Source organism: Antrostomus carolinensis, unplaced genomic scaffold, assembly GCF_000700745.2.
Source record: "Antrostomus carolinensis isolate BGI_N321 unplaced genomic scaffold, ASM70074v2 scaffold7139, whole genome shotgun sequence".
In the NCBI taxonomy this organism is placed as follows: Eukaryota; Metazoa; Chordata; class Aves; order Caprimulgiformes; family Caprimulgidae; genus Antrostomus; species Antrostomus carolinensis.
The window spans coordinates 770-20,867 of record NW_010339169.1 but is presented as its reverse complement, the minus strand read 5'-3'; the positions used below and the strand labels follow the sequence as shown (position 1 = coordinate 20,867).

The window sequence follows — 20,098 nt, the reverse complement described above, 5'->3', positions numbered from 1 at the left end:
AGCCAGGCTCATTTCAGTGGTATCAAGTGACAGGACAAGAGGAAATAGGCACAAATTGAAATACAGGAATTTCCACTTAAGCATAAGAAGAAACATTTTTGCTGTAGGGATGTTTGAACACTGGAACAAACTGCGTTGTGGAGTCTGTGTTCTTGGAGGTGCTCAAAACCTGCCTGGATATGGTCCTGGGCAGGGGGCTCTATTTACCCTGCTTTGAGCAGTGATGTTGGAGTAGACGATCTCCAGTGGTTACTTCCGGCCTCAGCTATTACATGATTCAGTGAAATGATCAGACAAGAAAGCATTTCCTTCAGTTCTGCCTCTCCAGCTGCTGATTTTTCTTCACTGCAGGTGGCTCAGCTGTTGGTCACAAGTGACTAGTAAGCTTATAATGAGTTTGTCAGTCATTTCCAAAGCACCCTTCTGTAAAGGACAAAACCTGTTCTTTTTCCTTACTAATTTCAAAGTGATCTGTCTGTTTTTTTGGTTGTGTCTTTTTTTAAGGGTGAGTGACTAGGAAAATTCTGTGTTACTCCAACCTTTTAGTGCTCATTTTTATCTTGTGCTGCAGACTGAATGCCAGTGCTTCCCTCTTCTGTAGCTCAGTTTTTCCCAAACAGCAGCAGAATTTTTTTTTTTTTTTTTTTTTTTTTCAAATTTGTGGCTGTTCATTGTATTCAGAATGCATGGATGGAAACTGTCTGTGACTGATCGCTTTCACTCTGCTGTAGCTTGGCAAAGCTGTAGGAGTAATTAGTCTTGAGAACTCAGTTTTTGTGGAAGGCTGGGCAAAGCACATGCTGGTGGGTTACATCTGGTCTGTCTTTGGCACCTTCTTTTTTTTTAAAAAAAAAGAACATATAAAGCAGTAAAATGCTTCAAAAATGGTAACAGATTTTCGTGAAGCTAAGGACATCTATCCAAGAGAGCTTAATTTTATCCTATATGACAAAGAGTAGAGATAAGCACTTACCTTTTCCACTGTACAAAATGTGTAAGTCAAATCAATTATTTTCAAACTGTCATGCACAGTTGAACACAGTACCCTTTGTGGTGTAAGGTGTTTTGGTAGTCTTAATCCAGAGATAAAATTCCAGATTATTTTGGTATACACATTTCTGACCCTTTAACTTGTAGATAAATGATTTTGATTTCTCATTTTCTTTTTCTGATTTGTGTAGATGGGAAAAAAAACAACCAAAAAACCAAACATAGCTTTCTCAGCTTTTAGAGCTGAGAATTTGAACAGAACCAGTAAATTCTGTTACTGTAAATTCTGTTTGAGCTGAGAATTTGAACAGAACCAGTAAATTCTGTTACTGGTTCTGCCTCTTTGTGAGCTCTTTGAGCTGAGAAAAGGTAGAAGATTTCAGGAACAGCCTGACAACTGGAGATACGAAGCCAAGTCCATTATCTTTTCCCCTCAGTTGTATAGACTGATAGGTTATTGCTAGCAGCCTTTATTGTGAACTTCTTACTATTTGGTTTCATATTATAATGGTGTGCAGCAGAAATCTGTGTAGTGATGTAGCAAAGTTGTTAGTCTCTTTTGTTCTTTTTCTCCCCACAGGTATCAAGCACGATGGGACTATGTGTGATACTTGCCGACAGCAACCCATCATTGGCATCCGATGGAAATGTGCTGAGTGCACGAATTATGACTTGTGCACAGTTTGCTATCATGGGGACAAACATCACTTGAGGCATCGTTTTTACAGAATTACCACACCAGGAAGTGAAAGGTAAAACATAGTTTTTCCCTCATTAAATTAAATAGGAACGAGTAATTGTGATTAACTTTTAAATAGCAGATATAGTTACTGAAACTTGGATTAGGTAAAATAGTGGCTTGAAGTGTAAATTCTGTTACTGGTTCTGCCTCTTTGTGAGGGAGTGTAGCCAGGACAGATCTTTGGAGCTTGGAAAACATGGACATTTTTGAAAGAATGGAGTAGAAAAAAAAGTTAGGATATGATTATTCAGTTTCTTTCAACCTCGTTGCAGGCTTCCTGGTTTTTGTGTTGTCATATAGCAGCTTTAAAACAAAAGCAATTATACTCACACAATGTGTTATCACAGAATGATCTGTCAATGAATTCCTGAATGTGAAAGTTTAGTTAGGTTCAAAAATGATGTAGGGAGATTGAGGGAGTGTTGGTGCCTTGAGAGCTGAAGCTGCAGGCGGCTTGAGCCTTGAGCAATTAATTCCTGACCTTGAGTGAAGATTAAATGAAAATAAAACAAAGTGGACAAACAAGCAAGAATGTGTATGAGACAAGATAAGGATGTTTTGTGTGCTGTAATCAGTAACCAGTCAGAGGTAAAAGAATGGCTCGTGAACAGGTGGGTTTATCCAGTCATGTCAGTTGTTCAGGCGCGGGTGTGATAAGGGGTAACGAATCAAAAGTGAAAGTGCTGCGTGCTTGGGGCGTGCTGGAGGAAAAGGGGATCTATAAGCAGTGCAAAGCTTCAGTAAAGTGCTGATGCCTGAACACATCTCGGTGTTGGTCATTTCATCCACCACAAGGGAGAATACCCTCCTTGTGGACTATGAAAAACAGAATGATCTAGAGGCAAAACCTTGAACTGCTTAAACTGCTCACTGCAGGAAACAGAGAAAAGATGCTGTGAAGGGTTGTTCTACCCTTGCCTTGGTTTTCTTCTTTTCCTAAGCATCTATTATTGTCTCCCAGTGAAGAACTCTGAACTAAATTGGCATTTAGTGTTTTCTTGCATAGCTGTTCTTGTGTTCTTGACTTCAAATAACTTGTCTAAATCTAAAACCCTCTCTGTCATAATTATCTGCTGGTTAAGTGCGAACAGTGATATTTGCCTGTTACTAAATACTTGGAGAGGTGTGATAAAGGATTGTGTAAAGGCTACATCCCATGGTATCACCTCTGTGATAACTCTCCAGAATGTTCTTTCATTAAATCATTGGAATTTTTTTTTGTTAGATTTGATAATTATCTAAATGCAACATATGTAAGACAACATTTACTTATTCTTCTTGGGGAAGTAAGGTTTACAAATACGTTGTAATTCAGTGATGTGCTTTTATCAGTGCTTTTACAGTTAAGGGATGTGGTTGGAGCACACAAACTGAGTTTTTGTATCATGTCTTGTAGGAACTGTGTTTATTTTCTTAAATGTTTGCCTTGAAGTTTAACTATAGCTCAAATGCCCAGGTCAGTGGCTTAATCAAAAAGCAACTTCTGTTTTTTTTTAGACTCATGCCAGCAGATCTAGGTACCAAATAGATATCATAAGCTTAGTGTCTCAGTTACAGTGTTTAATGCAGAACAAGACTTAGAAGTTGGATCCAAGAGTAGAAAGTGCTGGCTTAGTGTAATTTGTAGGAAATAGGTAACAAAATACAAATCTGTTTTTCTGTTTATTTCTTTAAAAAAAAATCTCATTGATTCGAAAATGTTTTCCAGAGTTTATTTTTTTTTCAAGCTTTTTTTTAAGCCGAAGTTTCCTTTGTGGTTTTAAGTGATCTGTTATAGTGTATAGAGGATAAGTTTTAGTTTTGGAGGTACATTGTATGCAATGTGTAGAATTGTAAGAAATCTTTTTGCATCTTGTCACTTTCTCCCTATCTTTGTTTACTCCCATTGAGCTCTGTTTTGCAACTCTTATCTAGAAGGCAGCTTCATCTGCCAAGGAGCTGTTTCTGTTGGATCAAGCTTAATTGAGAAAAATTGATTAAAGTTAACTGTTTGAGAGAAGAGGGCAAAGCAGTGCTATTGAATTTGAGGGATATCTCATAGGAACAATGGCAGGAGGCATCTAAGGATGTTTGGATGAAGGAAAGTATAAGCTCTACCTATTTTATTCTTGAGTCTGGGATATCATATGGGCAGCGTACCAAAGTAATACATGCTGGGTTTTGTCTCAGTTTTGTAGACATTGAGATCTTTCTAAAATGCTGCTATAAATAACATACCTTTGTGTTTTCTGTCACTCTTTTATATTACTTAGATTAAAATGGCTAATATTTTCATGTGCTCTTTGCATGGATTCTAATAGTTTAACTTTTTCCTTCTCTGCCATCTGCTGGATGTCAAAAGTTTAGCAGGAGGGTGATACACTTCTGAAGGTGTCAGGAAACATTCAGAATTTCAGCTGAAAAATACTTTTGTCTGGCAAAAGTTTCTTGGCATGAAGTAAGAAATCTGGTTGCATGCAAACCAGGTGGCTTTTGAGATAACTGAAAAGGCAGGAGAATGTTTGTCTCTTTGTTTCTGTTTGTAAGGTAAATACTCATGAATGGTTCTGTTGGTTCTGTTGAAGTCAGAGGGAAAGAAGAGGTTTGCTTTAGAAAAATAACATTATGACTGAAAAAATGGATGTTGGTATATTGAATTAAATTTGCCAAGATATGCAATAAGAAGTATGTAGAAAATAAACTGAGACATGGAGGGGAAAGAGATGTTGCTCTTAATAGCATAATTCTGAATAAAAATGGCAGAGCAAGTGCGGGACAGTACTATTTGCCTTGTGTGCATTGAAGAGAAACAGAAATGTGTTGTTTATATCACTCTGTATGTTTCTTTAATGATTTTATTTATATGAGTACAGATCTATATTTAAGTGGTTACAAGATTTTTGCTGGTAGTAGAAAGTTTGGAGAAGAAATAATCAGCATTAAAATCTAATTATAAACATGCAATAGAGCAGATTTAGGAGGATGATGTTTTTTTATCTTGTGGGCTGCTGTTCAAGTGGAGAATTGAATGGATGTGATTCATGCAGCAAGATTTGTGTTTGTGGGGTTATTTTTGTTTCAAGATGCTCTCCTTCCTTTCCATCCTCAAAGATTTGTTTTGGACTTTATTATCTTGACATTTGTGGGTTCTTCTTTTAATAACTTCAGGGTATTGTTGGAGTCTCGCCGTAAATCAAAGAAAATTACAGCAAGAGGAATCTTTGCAGGTGCCAGGGTGGTGCGAGGAGTTGACTGGCAATGGGAAGATCAAGATGGTGGCAATGGGCGTAGAGGAAAGGTAAAAACAAAACTGGTTTAGAGAAGAAGATGCACTTCTGCATGCTCATATAGTGGCCTCAGCGGCCTTTCTAATTGTAGAGTAAAATATAATCATAAAAGTTGCTATTTTAATTTGCTGGACATTTAAAAATCTTATTCTGTGATGTTCAAGCATCTAATGAAGATTTGTTGTAAGTAGGAACGTACAGCAGGGAGTGTAAAATATACTATAACTTTCAACACCAAATATGAGATGTTCTAGAAGGAGAATTGGATGCCCTTGTATCTTGGTGAACTGGTGGTTTTTTGTTGCATTTATTTTTAGTACACTTAAGCAGCATTTAAAAGAAAGTTAAAAGTTCCTGAATAAGATATTTAGCCTCTTTTACATCCTAGATGTTTATGGAAGTTTTAGGACTTTGGGGGATTTCATTTTAGGTTTTATTGAGAGGAAATGGTAAATTTAAATCTCTTAAAGCAAGGGGTATTCAGATGCAGCTTTTTTCGTCTTGATTATTTACCCCTTGCTGTGAATTTGGCAAGATTTTCTGAAATCTCTAAAACTTTGCAAAATTAGTGTCTTATCCTGCATTGTCTTCTTTATGTACTAAACTTTAATTAGTCGGATTGTTTACAAGCTGAGAATAGGTATAAATGCATATAAATGTTTTTAATGATGAAAAGCAGATGGTACATAGCAGAAACAGCTTTTAAATAAATACAAATAAGAATGAAGACAAATTCTGGAAATAGATTTTTTTTAAATAATGGAAATATTTTCAGAATTTGATGCATGGCCTCATGGTTTCAGAAATATCAGGGAAAGTCCTTTTCGCTCTCCTTTTGTACTGTTGTTAAACAGATTTGCTCTGGAAATTAAACTTTGTCTCCTGACATAGTGCAGTGCCACCAGGCTGATGCAGGTTAAACCAGACAAATTGAAGCAATTAAAATAGTTTCCATCCTGTTTTTCTTCGTTAAATGCTGCTTCTAGTAAGAACATGTCAAAGTATGATAAAATAGCTTTTTACAGTTCAGTTTTTGTTCTCTGCTAATGTAGTTAGACTACCTACCAAATATCCAAAAGAAAAATGGGCTTACAAAGTATATGTTCAGGCTGACAATAAGACACCTAGGGAACACTTGTATCAAACAGAAAACAGCTTCAGAATAAATTTTATTAAATTCAGTAAAACTGTTATATCCCAAATCATTCTGAAGAGATGAATAAGGTTTTAAGTTCAAATTGTGATTACAAGTCTTTTAGAAGCAATTTTCTTATTCTTAAAACTGAATAGGTAACTGAAATCCAAGATTGGAGTGCGTCGAGTCCACATAGCGCAGCATATGTTCTTTGGGACAATGGTGCTAAAAACCTTTACAGAGTTGGCTTTGAGGGCATGGTAAGTATAAAAGAACACAAAGGGTAAAATGCGTGGTGGGGGAAGGGTAATAAGAATAACTTGTTGTGCTTTATTATCCTCCTTGTGTAATATCCTTTGTCAGTCTGCATGCTGTTAGGCTGTTGTGAATGCAGCTGTATGGATCATGCATATGTATTAGTAAGAAAGTCTGATCTGGGAATTTATAAAACATGTGAATAACTTAAAGTTAAGGGCTGGTTTCTGCCAGAGTATAGTAAATGTTTACATAGCATATGTGATTATTTTGTTGTGCTACTATTGTGCTTAAATTAAAATTCTGAAAAGAAAAAGAAGCTTATTTATGAACTTTTTAAAGACTTTTCTATAACTCCGGAACGCCTCGATTCACTTCACATTTTGATGTGCTTATTGCAAGACTTACAGTTTTGAAATTACTGGCAACATTCAGAATCCTCTTGAGGAATTTTTTTTAACAATGGAAAGGTGATGAATTAAGTTACAACCTTAATTTGCTTTAGCACTGAATTTTTCTTTTTCACTTCCTGGCTTCTCTCTCTTTAGAGAGAAAATGGGTCAGACTCTAGCCTAAATGCCTTCTGTTGCTGGGTTTTCTTATCCTAATGTGGGTCAAGGAAGGGTTACTTTGATTATCAACTGCTTATAATATCTTAATTAGCATTTTCTTTGCATGATTTTTGTTCGATACCACAGAGGAAAACCATGTTAACTTAACATTGAAGTGTCATCTTGTCAGATGTGTATCGGTAATAGAATGTTAAACAATGACTGGTCTTTTTTGGAAAGTAAAATATTTTGTCTTACTTGATGAAAGTCAAGTAAGGCTCACTTGAAATAAAGTTTCCTTTTTATAATAAAAAATAAATACTAAATACCAGTTTTACAGTAAATACATATTTTAGTGTCAAGTTTAAAAAAAGTAAACATCTTTAGTGAAGATCAGCTTTTCTGATGCATGAAGATGCTAAGGATAAAATATAAGTCAGTATTGAATTATGTGCTTCATGGTCTCCCCAGTTCTAAAGAAAATTCCACATATATTGGCAAAAGGGCAAGAAACTTACATGTAGTATTATGTAGTTTAGTATTATTTAACCAATGGTTGGTATCTTCCCCCTTGATTGTAATGCGTGGAAAAGGAACACAATTACAAAATCTGGACAGACTAGATACAGATTAACTGATATTTTTTTCGGTTACGATTTCAGTTACTATGTTAAAATCTGAGGACTAGTAGGAGTGCTGTGGAATCATTAAAGATTCCTTCTGGCCTGAGAAAAAATACATTTAAGATAAGCTATATTTTGTTCTGGAATAGTTACTCCCTTAATAATAAAAATATATTTATCGTTTATAAATCAGCTGTATTCTGTTGCCAAACTGTTGCCACATAAGGAGTAACTGATTAATGGTTTTCTAAGTGTACAGTTCATTATGATTATTTACTACTATTTATCTGCCATTATGTAAAGCTGACTAATAGACTGTCAGAAAGTCCATATAAAGTTGGGGCAAACTTGTCTTGGGACTTAGAAATTGTCCAGAGAGTGTGGAATCAACAATACTCAGTGTGTGCCCCTGTAAATACAGCTGGGAAGAGACCTCTACTTGCAAATGAGTAACACTTGACTCAGAAGCAAGTGGAGCTGATTAAAGAAACACAGCTTATTATTGTAAGTCAGGGTTGCTCGTTTGATAGCTGACAGGCTGCATCTGGTCCTCAAAATTAATCTATCTAGCCCGCCAGCTTTTCCCTGGGAGAGATTGGCTGGTGAGGCAGCAGGTGCTGGCTGGAAACTTGCATTTATTTGTAGTCAGATCCTTAGAGTTTTTATTTGAGTTTGCTGCTGCTGTGTTTACATATGAAATGATTGAGAGGTGCATCTTGCCTTTCTTTGTGAAGCCTGGCATTGAAATCTGGGAGTTTGTGCTGCCACAGGCCACAGATTCCCAGACAGAAATCCGGTTTTATGATACTGTTAGGCTGAATAACATTTGCTACATTCATAATAGGAATAAAGTACCGTTGGCTAATACGGTTATTGACACTGCTCGCATTTCGTATCTATATGTATTCAGATTCTAGAGCCAGACCAAGCTGTTAACCACATTAGCTGCTTTAGAAATGCCTGAACATAGCCTTTTGCAATAAAAAGATACACTATGTGGAATCAGAGAGTTAATGAGGAGATTGTGATTTAGCTTTTTGGACTTGTTTATAGTTTAATTTCTTCATATCACACAGCTGAGGATGTAAAGCTGGTAACTTCCATTGTTTTTCAATAAACATTATATTCTGCTACTTACTAATAGAATGATTGTGCTATAAAAACTTAAGAAAATAGTTCCATCAGCAGGAGTGCCCTAAATCAGTTTCATAATTTAGAAATCAGTTTTGTGCTACCAGATTTCTTTGCTCTTGCCTTTTTTGCTGTGATTAACCTCCTCTTCTTGTTTTTCATTATGGAGGATCTTCCTTTCATCTCTGTAGCCTCTGAAAGAAGTAACTGTAGTTATCATCCATCATTGTCATAGTAATCTCTAAGCCATCTGTGTTTGTGTACTTTTTCCCCATGAATTCTGAATAGTTGAGTGCATAAGGGAAATTGGGAAGATCCCTTATATTTTCAACGTTACTTTAAACTTTCTTATCCTGATTGACGTCTAATGTCTGTTGATAAACATTTATTTGGGGGACACCCTTAAAGATATTACTTGAAATTACTCTAGAGGACTTTAAGAATGACTTATTAGCACTTTTTTTTAATAGAAACAAAGTAAATGTCTTGGCATACTAGACATTGCAGGTGAGTGTTATAAAATACACAGAAATATGCTTCCTGGTGCAGTTACAACTGTCAGATCTGTAATATAAGTCAGATCTTCAGCTCTCTAGTCCTTTGTCTTGTCCCCATTATGTTCAAAATGAGGGGCTTGGGAAGGAGCAACAAGAATTTTCATTATTTTTGTAGTTTAGTGTCCTTCTATTGCTTCTATGTGCCAATCAAAACTTAATTAAAACACAGAAACAGGAATTCTAGTGATGTTTCCACATGCAGCAGGTGTTTTTTATTTCATTACTCATGGTGTAGCCGAAGTTAGGTGGTTCAGTGCTTTGGAATCCAGAGAGGAAGGAGACATCTATGTATACCTTGTGCATTTATTTGCATTTGTCAGCAGACTTTGTTTTGCTTCTTGTTTATGTGGTCTTATTTCTCTACATTTCTGCTGTAGTCTCAACCAAGCGAAATTTATCATCTCTCCATAGCTGCCTTGCTTAGAAAGATATTTCTGTTAAGCAGAAATGTAGCTACTGATGCTTTTCCAATTTTGTTATTTACAGTATTAACTCACAAAGAAGACTTTAAAATTATCCTCCTTAAAAAAAAAAAAAAGTTACACATGGAAAGTTTTTATGACTGCCTATAATCAATAGACAGTAAGGTTATAAGCTGTTTCCTCAGGTTTTGCCTGAAGTCCAATTTCTTCTGTAATTGGTAGGTTTTGCCTGAAGTCCAATTTCTTCTGTAAGAAGCTGTTGCTATTGTTTTTATACCTCACACCTGTATAATTTCAGTCATTTTCTCTACCATCTTCTACTTTTTTCTTTTATTGCTTTCTCTTTTCTCAGTTTCTTGAAACTGAGCATGATTTGAGTTCATTAAATTTGAAATACAGCATTTTTTATAAACTTTTAGCTAAAACTTAAGGTTTTATCCAGTTCCTTGTTGTCTTAACCAGGTGACAAAGCAGCATGTGCTGAGCTTTCTCCATTTGCCCTGTAAGGGCTTCCTTCTGTGCCAAAAGCTGTTGTGAGTTTAGAGAGTTAAAATGACCTTTGAAGGGTGTATTCATTGCTACCTCAAGCACCTGCAGTTGTGGCACCATTTCTGCTGATATATTGGTAAGATCAGTGTTAATTTCTCTCCTGGTATTTACTGCTGGTGTTAGATGCTTTTTCAGTGCATCTCTGGATCAGACATTCTTCTTTTTCTTAGCAGCACACCTAGTTTCCTTATCAAGTCTGTAGACTCCTTTCCCTGGTTTTGATGGATGACATTCCGTATTGATTGGAATAACTATTAAGTTATTCCAGTAGGCAGCTGCTTCTTTTACCTTGTTTTCCTCTTCAAGGTCAGGGATGATGGTGCTTTTATACCATCTGCCAGCACTGTGGACATTGCTGTAATGTACATTTTTTTTTTTTCATTCCCTGAAATTTTTGTGATGATGAAATTGCTGCTGTTTTTGCAGTGGTGTGATTGGATGGTAAGTCAGAGTAAACTGTTACATTTTCTGTATTTTCCATTTGTTTCAGCAGATCATGATCTTTGTGTAATCCAGTCACATACAGCTGGAATGCAGAGAGTTTTTCAGCATGTCAGAAGGTAGATGCTAGAAGACCAAAGTTCTCCATTGTAGGCAAAAATCATTATTACTCACTGCTCGTGTGCATCAGCTGTTGCTGTGGGTCTGAAAGTCCTGCTGTGCAATGGTTTGTGCTCCTGCTGTTCCTTGAGTTTTCATTATAATTATTTCCTGCCTAACTGGGGCTTCCATCTCTTTAACTATACACAAATTCCACAGAATCTATAGCTTGTTTTTCTGTTTCTTCAAAGAATCCTCTTCCAGGATCATTGAATGATTTCTCCATCGAGTTAGTGTATAAAAGCTTATGTTTTGTTTTCATCTTTCCACATTTGTCTCTGCCACATATTTACACCCAACCTCACAGTTACTACTTTTTCTGCGCACAGTGTCAGTGTGAGTCTAAACCTTGCATTTTAACATCCCTTGTGTTTTGGTACATTCCCTTTTACTCTTGTACGTCTCATTCCCAAATGATCCGCTGTTTCAATCTGTTTACAAGGCTCAGGGAGACTCTCATCTCTTGTAAAAATCCCAGTGGGGATCTCGGAAGTGCGGTACAGCAGATCTGGCCAAGCGAGCGGGAGAGCTGGCAGCAGCAGTGCCCTGGCAGCCTGGTGTGGCCAGGCTTCCACTGTGCTTGTGTTCCGTCCTCACTAGAGGGGCCTCTTGCCACACAGTCCCCAGGGGAGCTTAACACCACCCCCAATTTTTTTACTTAAACTACTTGGGCAGAAGAAAGCTTGTTTTCCTTTCCTGATAAATATAGTAGCTGAGTGCTAGTAGAATTACAGCTGCTTACCCAGCTTTTATGGTACTGAAGTACAACTAAGTAGAGTTTTCTGTCTTAAAACTCCAGGATCTTTTTTGGGTTTGATTATGTTTTTTAAAGCAGTTGCAGGCCTTTGTCATGTTGATGTTACTTTTATTAGTAGTTCTGTTTGCAAAATTGCTGAAGGAACTCTGCTGTGTATGCATTGTATACGAGTTAGTTTCTTAGTGTCTTAATCTCTGTCAAGTGCCTCATCTTTCTGTGCATTTTGAGTCCTCAGTTTTTTGGTGAAGGCTTTTGTGAATAAAATAAAAATGTTACTTTGCTTTTGGAATACTTGTTTTACTCCTTAGTGATCTAATATTGACTTCATCGTGTAAGTAAAAGGAAGATAGATGTGAAGCTGAGATTCGACATCAAGCTACCACTTAGTTTTACAACCAAGTATATTATGCTCCAGAAATAAACTATGTGTAAGGCAAGGTACAGGCAGGGTGAAAAAAAAGAGAGCAGATTTGTAGATTTCTGGGTCTTCTTCTCCTGTGAAATTTAAGGTATCTTAACCTGCTTCCTAATAATTCCTGCTGCAAGATAGTAATTAGCCTTTTACTTATATTCTGCTAGCTTTTAGCCATCATTCTGCTGTGTATATTAACACCTGCTGTAACACAAGCGATCTTTCGCCCAGCTTTTGCCTGGCTTGGAGAAGAACCATTTAGGACCCTCTCCTGATCTATTCTTAACACTCTGAAGAATGTGTACCCCTTCTTGACTCCTGCACAGACAGATGATGGTTGCATGACACGAAGTTTGTATTCAGTGGGTGAGCCCAAGTGCTCCCGGGCACATTAAATCTCTGTTGGTCTGGGGGAATTAATCAGCTTGCCATCTGGGATGGTCAGTGCAGCCCCTTTGTTTTGGGATGAGTTAAAGGCAGCGCCTGGGTGGCAGCAGCCCAACGGGTGGCAGCATTTTGTCGCAGGCCTGCTGCTGCTGGGCTGAACAAACTCTCTTTCTCTGATTTCTCATAGGATATGAAGAGCAGCTAAATCTCATTATTTTCATCTGGCTGTTTTCATATCTTTTTCAAAAAGTGCTGGTACATTCTTTGTAGATCAGGATATATACACTGAATTCTGTATTGTTTTTGGCTGCTTAGCAGTTGCAGGTTGCTGAGGGTAGAGTATTGTGTTTGTCAAGGCCTCGATGATTTGGAAGACTTGAGAGTGTTCATTTTAATCCTTTTGCAGGAGCACAGTCTGTCAATAAACCTCGGGTGTGGGAAAAATAATTGTTAAACTATTTGTTTAGTTCTGGTTGATTATATCATAATCATCACCACCTGTCCTCTATTTCCTCCCCCATCCCATAGAATATTCTGACACATCTTGCAGTTTCCTATCTGCTTCCGAACTCATCATGCACACAAAATACTCTTTGTTCAGTGAGAATTGTTGTATAAGGAGCCATGGCAGATGGTAGCCATTTGGATTTAAGGGTTACACAGGAAAAAAAATAGAGAAAAGGAGAACTATAGGAACTCTGCTGGCTGATCAAAAGATCATGTTTATCTCAGCATAGTGGTTTGGGGTTTTTTTGAAAGCAATATCCTGTATATTCTTAACTGGAAATTTTGAGTACCAGATTTTCTTCTCTGAAGTTAAACGAGTATCTGTCAAAAGGAGTTGGGAAGAGAGGGAAGCACTGGCAGGCATTAAATGATTGGTACAAGAAAGGCTGTGGCCTTGAGCACTGTCTGCAGATTTTTATTTTTTTTTCTTTCCTTGCTTGTGTTTTTTACATGGAAAGATAACTTTATAGAACAATGCAGAGGAGCTTTGTGTTATTTTAATACCCTCCTTTGAGTTAAAAATATCTCATCCTTTATAGCCTTTTATATTGGTAAAGGTTATTAAAATCTCGAGAATGTAAAGGCTGATAGATTGGAAAGCATTTGAGATTATAAGTATCGGTAGCAAATTCATGGGGCATGTTTTTTGTACACATAATTTTCAGCCTTTCTTAGTTGACCGTGTTTCAGTTCTAGTTTCACTGACTTATGTTAACCTGGAGACTCAGATAGCGAGGACTAAAGTTGTCTCAATCTCTCTCCGTAGTCTGACCTGAAATGCGTCCAAGATGCAAAAGGAGGCTCTTTCTACAGGGACCATTGTCCTGTTTTAGGTGAGTGGAAGATAAAGTGAATTTATCTTGATGTGTCTTAATTATACTTAGTCTGGATTTCTCTTTAAATGTCCTCTAAAAGGACTGTCCTTACTAGTGAAATGTAAATGGTAGCATATCTATGCATTAATAATAAATTCTACATAATGTTTTCTAAATGTATTTGGTATCTCTGTGCCAAGTGGATGGCAAGGGAGCTGTTCAGTGTTGGCTAACAAATAGATGCACAGATCTTGTGTGCTGTATTTCTAAAGAGCCAAACACAGCTTTGCATTCTCATAAGAATGTCTTAAATATTCATAGACATTCCATGAAGTAGCATATACATGGCCATAAACAGGAGTCATTCGAACACATAATTTAACCTGTTATTTTATACTAATACTAGTATATGTTGTGAAATCTTGGTTGAGGTTTTCCATATCAGCTATAGCACTGACTTACTCCTCTAGTGTCTTAGCTGGGCTGTAGACATGTGCAGAATATATTATAAAAAATAATTGCCAGGTGGTTTGGATTTTGAAATATGGGCAAGTTGAGATAAAGTTTATAGATTGTTTGGCACAAATTTTTTAATTATTAATGTGTATTTCCTTAGGAAAACACCTAGTCATAAAACTGGAAACTACAGGAAAATTTTACTTCTTGAGTTTCGTTTATACTTCAATGCATAAAAAAACAAAAACCTGCTTTTTTCGCTCTTCTAAAGTGATGAGAATTCCCTGTTTACTAGTCTTAATCTAATTCCTTGCACAAGTACTTGAAGTGTGACCTAAAAAGCACAATTCTTTTATTGACAGCATTGGTGAAAATCCGTGTTTTTTTAGGGAAAAAACAGTTGTACAAAAAGCCACTTAGCTAGTTATCAAGTAGATCAATTGTTTGAAAGTAAAAAGCTAAGGCACTCTGATTTTTGTATCTTGCTTCTGTACTTAAAATTAATTTTGTCATTTTAGTCTGACGTGAATAAAAATAGAGAAGTAGTAATAGGATCTTACTGGTTCTTTATCAGAGAGGTAAACTTAGATTCTTATCATAGAATGGTTTGGATTGGAAGGGACCTTAAAGGTCATCCAGTTCCAACCTCCCTGCCATCAGCAGGGACACCTTCCACTAGACCAGGTTGCTCAAAGCCTCATCCAGCCTGGCCTTAAACACTTCCAGGGAGGGGGCATCTACAACATGCATGCCCTTTATTCATTTTGATTTGTTCTGTAAAAGTACAGATCTGTATTTTCTGTGTGTAGCTTACTTTTAGGGTGATACAGTATTTGAGTACATGAATATTAATCAGTAAAGATAGCAGGAGACTTTTTCTCAAATTCTTCCCCTTCCACTATATTAAGTTGCTCTTAAGGGATGATGATGAACTCGGTTCATCATTCTTGCCACATTATGCTCCATCTTCTCAGTCTTACTCTTTGTTAGAACATCTGTCCCTTTTATTTGTCTTCTCAGTGTAGTTCACAGATACGTTCATGTTGTGAATTTAAATGTATGCTTGCATTAAAAGCATTAGAAGTTATTTTTGAAGCTGTGCAATATTAGAAGTAGAGTGCAAATAATCCTGTAGGGGCCTAATTAATATGGAGTAGTATGTAGTTGGGACAAAATACTGGGACCGATTTTGTTCAGTACCACATCAGTGACGTTAGTTATGAAGCAGAATAAAATCCCAGACAATTTGCAGGTGATAGCAAGTTGGTAGAGGGGTTTGGTTGAAAGCAGAGCTTTATTTAGAAGAGTCTGGAGGAAGTGAAGGATTTGGTGAATAGAGACCTCGTGGAGTTCAATCAGAAGTGCAGTTTTGCACTCTAGTTGAAATCAGCTTATGTACCAGGAATTCTCAGACTGGCAATTGTGAATGCCTGAGTGAGGAGCCTTGCTGAGGGAGACTTGGGTGTTGCACTGAATACCAAATTGAATGATAGAGCAGTGTGCTGTCATTGCAAATAAGGCAAATTTCATAGTGGAAAAATTTCAGTAGTGGCAAAGGGCATAAAAACAAATGGTAGTGGCCCTAAGGTCACCTTAAGTGATTTGAGAGGTTCAGTTCAGAGATAGATGGCACTTTGTGCATGACTCTCTGAAAACTGTCTGGGCTTTTACGTCTGACACCATATGATAGCTGTTACCATATGATCCCAGTTAGAGCCCATAGTGGAGCCAGTCACAAGTATTTAGCATTTGCCAGTCATTGTTATTTGCCTTGAAAACTCAACAAGAAACACACAGTTCCATAGCCAGAGGCTTAGAGTTCTTTTTTTACCTGTTCACTCCCTTTTACTCGTTGGCCACTACAGTTGTAGAGACATCGAGTTTCAGAAATTAACTTCCGTTCTTTAAATTGCCTGGAAAACTACTGTGGTCATGTGGTCATTCTCTTCTTATTCCATTTCAGGTGAGCAAAATGGTAACAGAAACCCTGGCGGGCTGCAAATAGGTGACCTTGTAAACATTGACCTTGATTTGGAAATTGTACAGTCTTTGCAGCATGGTCATGGAGGATGGACCGATGGCATGTTTGAAACTTTAACAACAACTGGAACAGTTTGTGGCATTGATGAGGATCATGACATTGTAGTACAATATCCAAGTGGAAACAGGTTTGTTATATAGCCTTCAACACTGATACTCACAAACTTCCTTTGCCTTCAACTCTCGTGATCGCTTGTTGGCAGAAACTTTCTGTTCTCCTTTTGTGTCTATGAAGATTTCCTTGAGATTTTTTATATTCCTTCTAGAATGTGTAAAGAGGACTTACTTTGAAGATGCTTTAGTGTGAAAAGGAAGTTTGTTACCTCTCTTGGTGAAAATTTGAGTCCAAAATTAGGAATGACATTAAGGACTGTCTTATTTCCAGATTGTAGTGTTTTAAGCAGTAATTTCTTTTTGAATTACAAAGTATCTGATGACAAATCAGGAAAATGGATTAAGAGGACAGGTGACAAAGTTTTTATGTTGGGGATCTTGTTTAATATTGAGTGACCTTGGCATGATCTGTGTCTAGTGTTTTATTATTCAAAGGAATGTTGCTTTATGTAAATATGGACCAAAGTGTTAGGGAAGCTGTTGCCAAAACCACTCCCTGCAAGCAGTTTAGTTTAGGTTTGAAGTTTGAGCTGCGTCCATGCTAACAGGATTCAAACACAGCACTACAGATGGATCTGAGCTGATATATCCACAAGGTTTTGTGTTGTCTTGCTCTTAAGTATTTGGCTCATCTTTAAAAAGCAGCTGATGAATGGAATATAATTTCAGTTGTATCTGGAGACTGACCTGTTCAGTTTGTCCGGAAAGGATTAGCAGTGCATTATTCAGGCTTTATGTCAAGATACTGTTTGCTAATATTGCAAGTAATGCAAAACAAAACTGTTTTCCCAACTAACTCAAGCTGGAGGGATGCAAGTGGCTCTTCTTTTGACAGTCCTGACTGCAGAACCTGTGAAAAGAGCTGCTCTGTCTTGTCGTTTGCTCTCTGACTTTGTCCTTTATAGACACTACCTGTTGCTTCTCAGCTAGATCAGATAGCTGAATGAAAGTCAACCCCAGACCAAATGGCACATAAAGGAAATATCACCATATTGTATATTAGAATATAACTCAGCATAAAATTATCTAAATGCCTCTAAACCAGTAAAATTTATAGTGCAAATTAGGATAGTTTGGTTAAAAATTGAGGTGTATCTAGGATATCCATTTAATTGAAGAGTATTTTTACAACTGAACATTGCAGCTTTTGACCTAGGGGAAAGGGGACAAAATTCTGTGTTCTTCTCACATTGTTTCCTGACAGTCCAATCCTTTGTGAGACAGCTTGGATATTCCCCTTTTCAGTCAGGGTTGTCTCCTTTCCCTGGAAAAATAAAACTGTATAGCTACTTTCAGGACTGTTATATTGCTGTCAGCTTGCTTCCCCTTAGGCAGGATATTTCTTCGTTGCTTTTACAAATGTACATCTCTGAAGATTACCCTGGAAATACTCAACTAATGAGCCACAGACAAACTTATGGACAAAAAATGGTTAACAGCAAATATCCCTTAGTATCCAATTGCAAAAAGTTTGTAAGCATGCAAGCAGAATCTTGTCCAACAGATAATTTTTAAACATATATTTCACTTTGCATGTTAAAAATGTACTTTAAATGATTCATTGTCTAGATGGACATTTAATCCAGCTGTTCTCACCAAAGCCAACGTTGTCCGAAGTGGAGATGCTGCTCAAGGTGCAGAAGGAGGTACCTCTCAATTTCAAGTGGGTGACCTTGTTCAAGTATGTTACGACTTAGAGCGAATCAAGCTTCTTCAGAGAGGCCATGGAGAGTGGGCTGAAGCAATGCTTCCAGTAAGTAGTTGTATGTTTGGATTCACAGAATGGTAAACTTGTGTAATATTTCTAGTTATGACTGGCAATACCTTGAAGTTGTGGGAGTCAAAGTGATTTTCTTCTAAATTCAAGAAAGTGCATTTCATCAAACATAATGTAATACTTGCTCAGATGTAGTAATCTGCTTAGCCCGATGAAACTTAGCTAAAGGTATTAATGACTGTGCTATTAAACAATGGACTTCGTAACATTTGTGACTTATAATAAAACATTCAGATTTCTAAATATTTTACTTTTAGTATTATTTTTATCTGATGTTTTCTTTAATGCAGACTTTAGGTAAAGTTGGTCGGGTCCAGCAGATCTATTCAGACAGTGACTTAAAAGTAGAGGTTTGTGGGACATCTTGGACGTATAATCCAGCAGCTGTCTCGAAGGTGGCATCAGCAGGATCTGCTATAAGTAATGCATCTGGTGGTAAGTTTGAAGAATAATCAGTGATGTATGTATGACAAGTATGTGTGTTAATTAAAAAATTGTTAATAAGTACTAGTATGTAGTTTGTATGCAAGGTTAATAATACTCAGACTTGGGGTTTGGTTAATTCATGTTACACCTTTGAGAAAGATACAAGAAAAAGCTTGCAGTTGGTATGGAGATGTTGGTTGTTGCTATCTTGATAAGCTGCAAAAACTCCAAATTGAATTTTGGTTTCTGTGTTGCCATAGTGCAGTCATGTCTTTGGAGATATGCTCCAAGGACTTGAAAATTTAAATGATTGGAAGGGACATTAGATTGGAATAGAAATTAAGACATGAAGAGAGTGTTACTGGCTGTAGCAAGAAGCATACTTCTTGTTTAATAGATGGTGTGGGATAGCAAGCATAAGCAAGGGATCTGTTGCAAGCAGTTACTTGGGATAATACTCTTTCCTTAAAGTTTCTATCTCAAAATTTAGTCAGACATCCTTTGAATAATTACAGTGGGATTTTTTTTTTTTGGGTGTGTGTCTATGTAATGTAATCATATTTGAGTTCTGTTGAACTTCCTCTCATATCCAATGTGTTCTTTGTTCACACAGAATCACAGAATGTTAGGGATTGGAAGGGACGTGTTGACTATTTCACAGATCAATTAAACTAGAATGTTTTTCCTCTTTTTGGTCATAGCTGGTTGGTTTTTTCCTTTTCACATATTTGCTTTAATGCCAAGAAAACTTTCTACATAGTTTTCTAGACTTTTTCCTGGGGAGGTATAGATTCAGTGAGTTTTCTGCAATAAAGATAAAGTCACAGTGGCCATAGAACTAGTTAGAAGAGTAATATGACTTAGTGTTTCAAATCATAGAGGGCAGGATATACTCTTAAGCTAGAAGACTTAAGCAGCCTGTTGTATCAATACATACATTCATATTTTTACCTCCTCCCTACCTTTCTATATTTTGTGTTACACAAGCTATTTGTGACTCAGTCAGCTTTGTTTTAAAGTGTCTGATGTGACAGTCTCAACTATCTAGAGGGCATTGGGGTGCAGCACTTACTCAGAACTGAATAATAATTTACAGCTGCCATTTTACGGTGGTTTGTGTATTACTGTGTGCATGCCTTTAGAAATCTGACAAGTTTAGCTGTTATTTTTCTGTTCTTGTGGGATTAGAATTGTAACCTTAATTGTCATTTGTTTGTAATTGCAGAGAGATTGTCCCAGCTATTGAAGAAATTATTTGAAACCCAAGAATCTGGAGATCTCAATGAAGAATTGGTTAAAGCTGCTGCCAATGGAGATGTTGCTAAAGTGGAAGACCTGCTAAAGAGACCAGATGTAGATGTGAGTGTTCTGATTTGGGAGGACCTGTTCTGGGGATCTGTAATACTAAAGGAAGTGAAGCTGTCCTAGATACTCCTTGCCAGTCACCAGTGTGATTGCATAGACACATAGTACAGCTGGTTCCGCTGTCTCTTCTCCTGTTTGTTGACCTATGCAATGTGTTGGGGGCTGCGTGAAAGTAGTGCTTTACATCCACTTTCACTGGACAGATTTTGTGTTCTTTTGTG

The 20,098-nt window shown here is 37.0% G+C and overlaps 1 protein-coding gene across 1 annotated transcript; it reads left to right on the top strand.

Annotated features, from left to right (window-relative positions):
* Positions 1 to 1,497: 1,497 nt before the first annotated feature.
* On the top strand, positions 1,498 to 19,871 carry MIB1 (MIB E3 ubiquitin protein ligase 1; the record flags this gene model as incomplete). Its single annotated transcript, XM_010175734.1, has 8 exons — positions 1,498 to 1,742; positions 4,880 to 5,009; positions 6,289 to 6,393; positions 13,651 to 13,717; positions 16,119 to 16,323; positions 17,879 to 18,062; positions 18,377 to 18,521; positions 19,738 to 19,871. Coding segments are annotated over exons 1-8 (1,215 nt in total), but the record flags the coding sequence as incomplete, so codon positions are not given.
* Between the last annotated feature and the right edge of the window lie 227 nt (positions 19,872 to 20,098).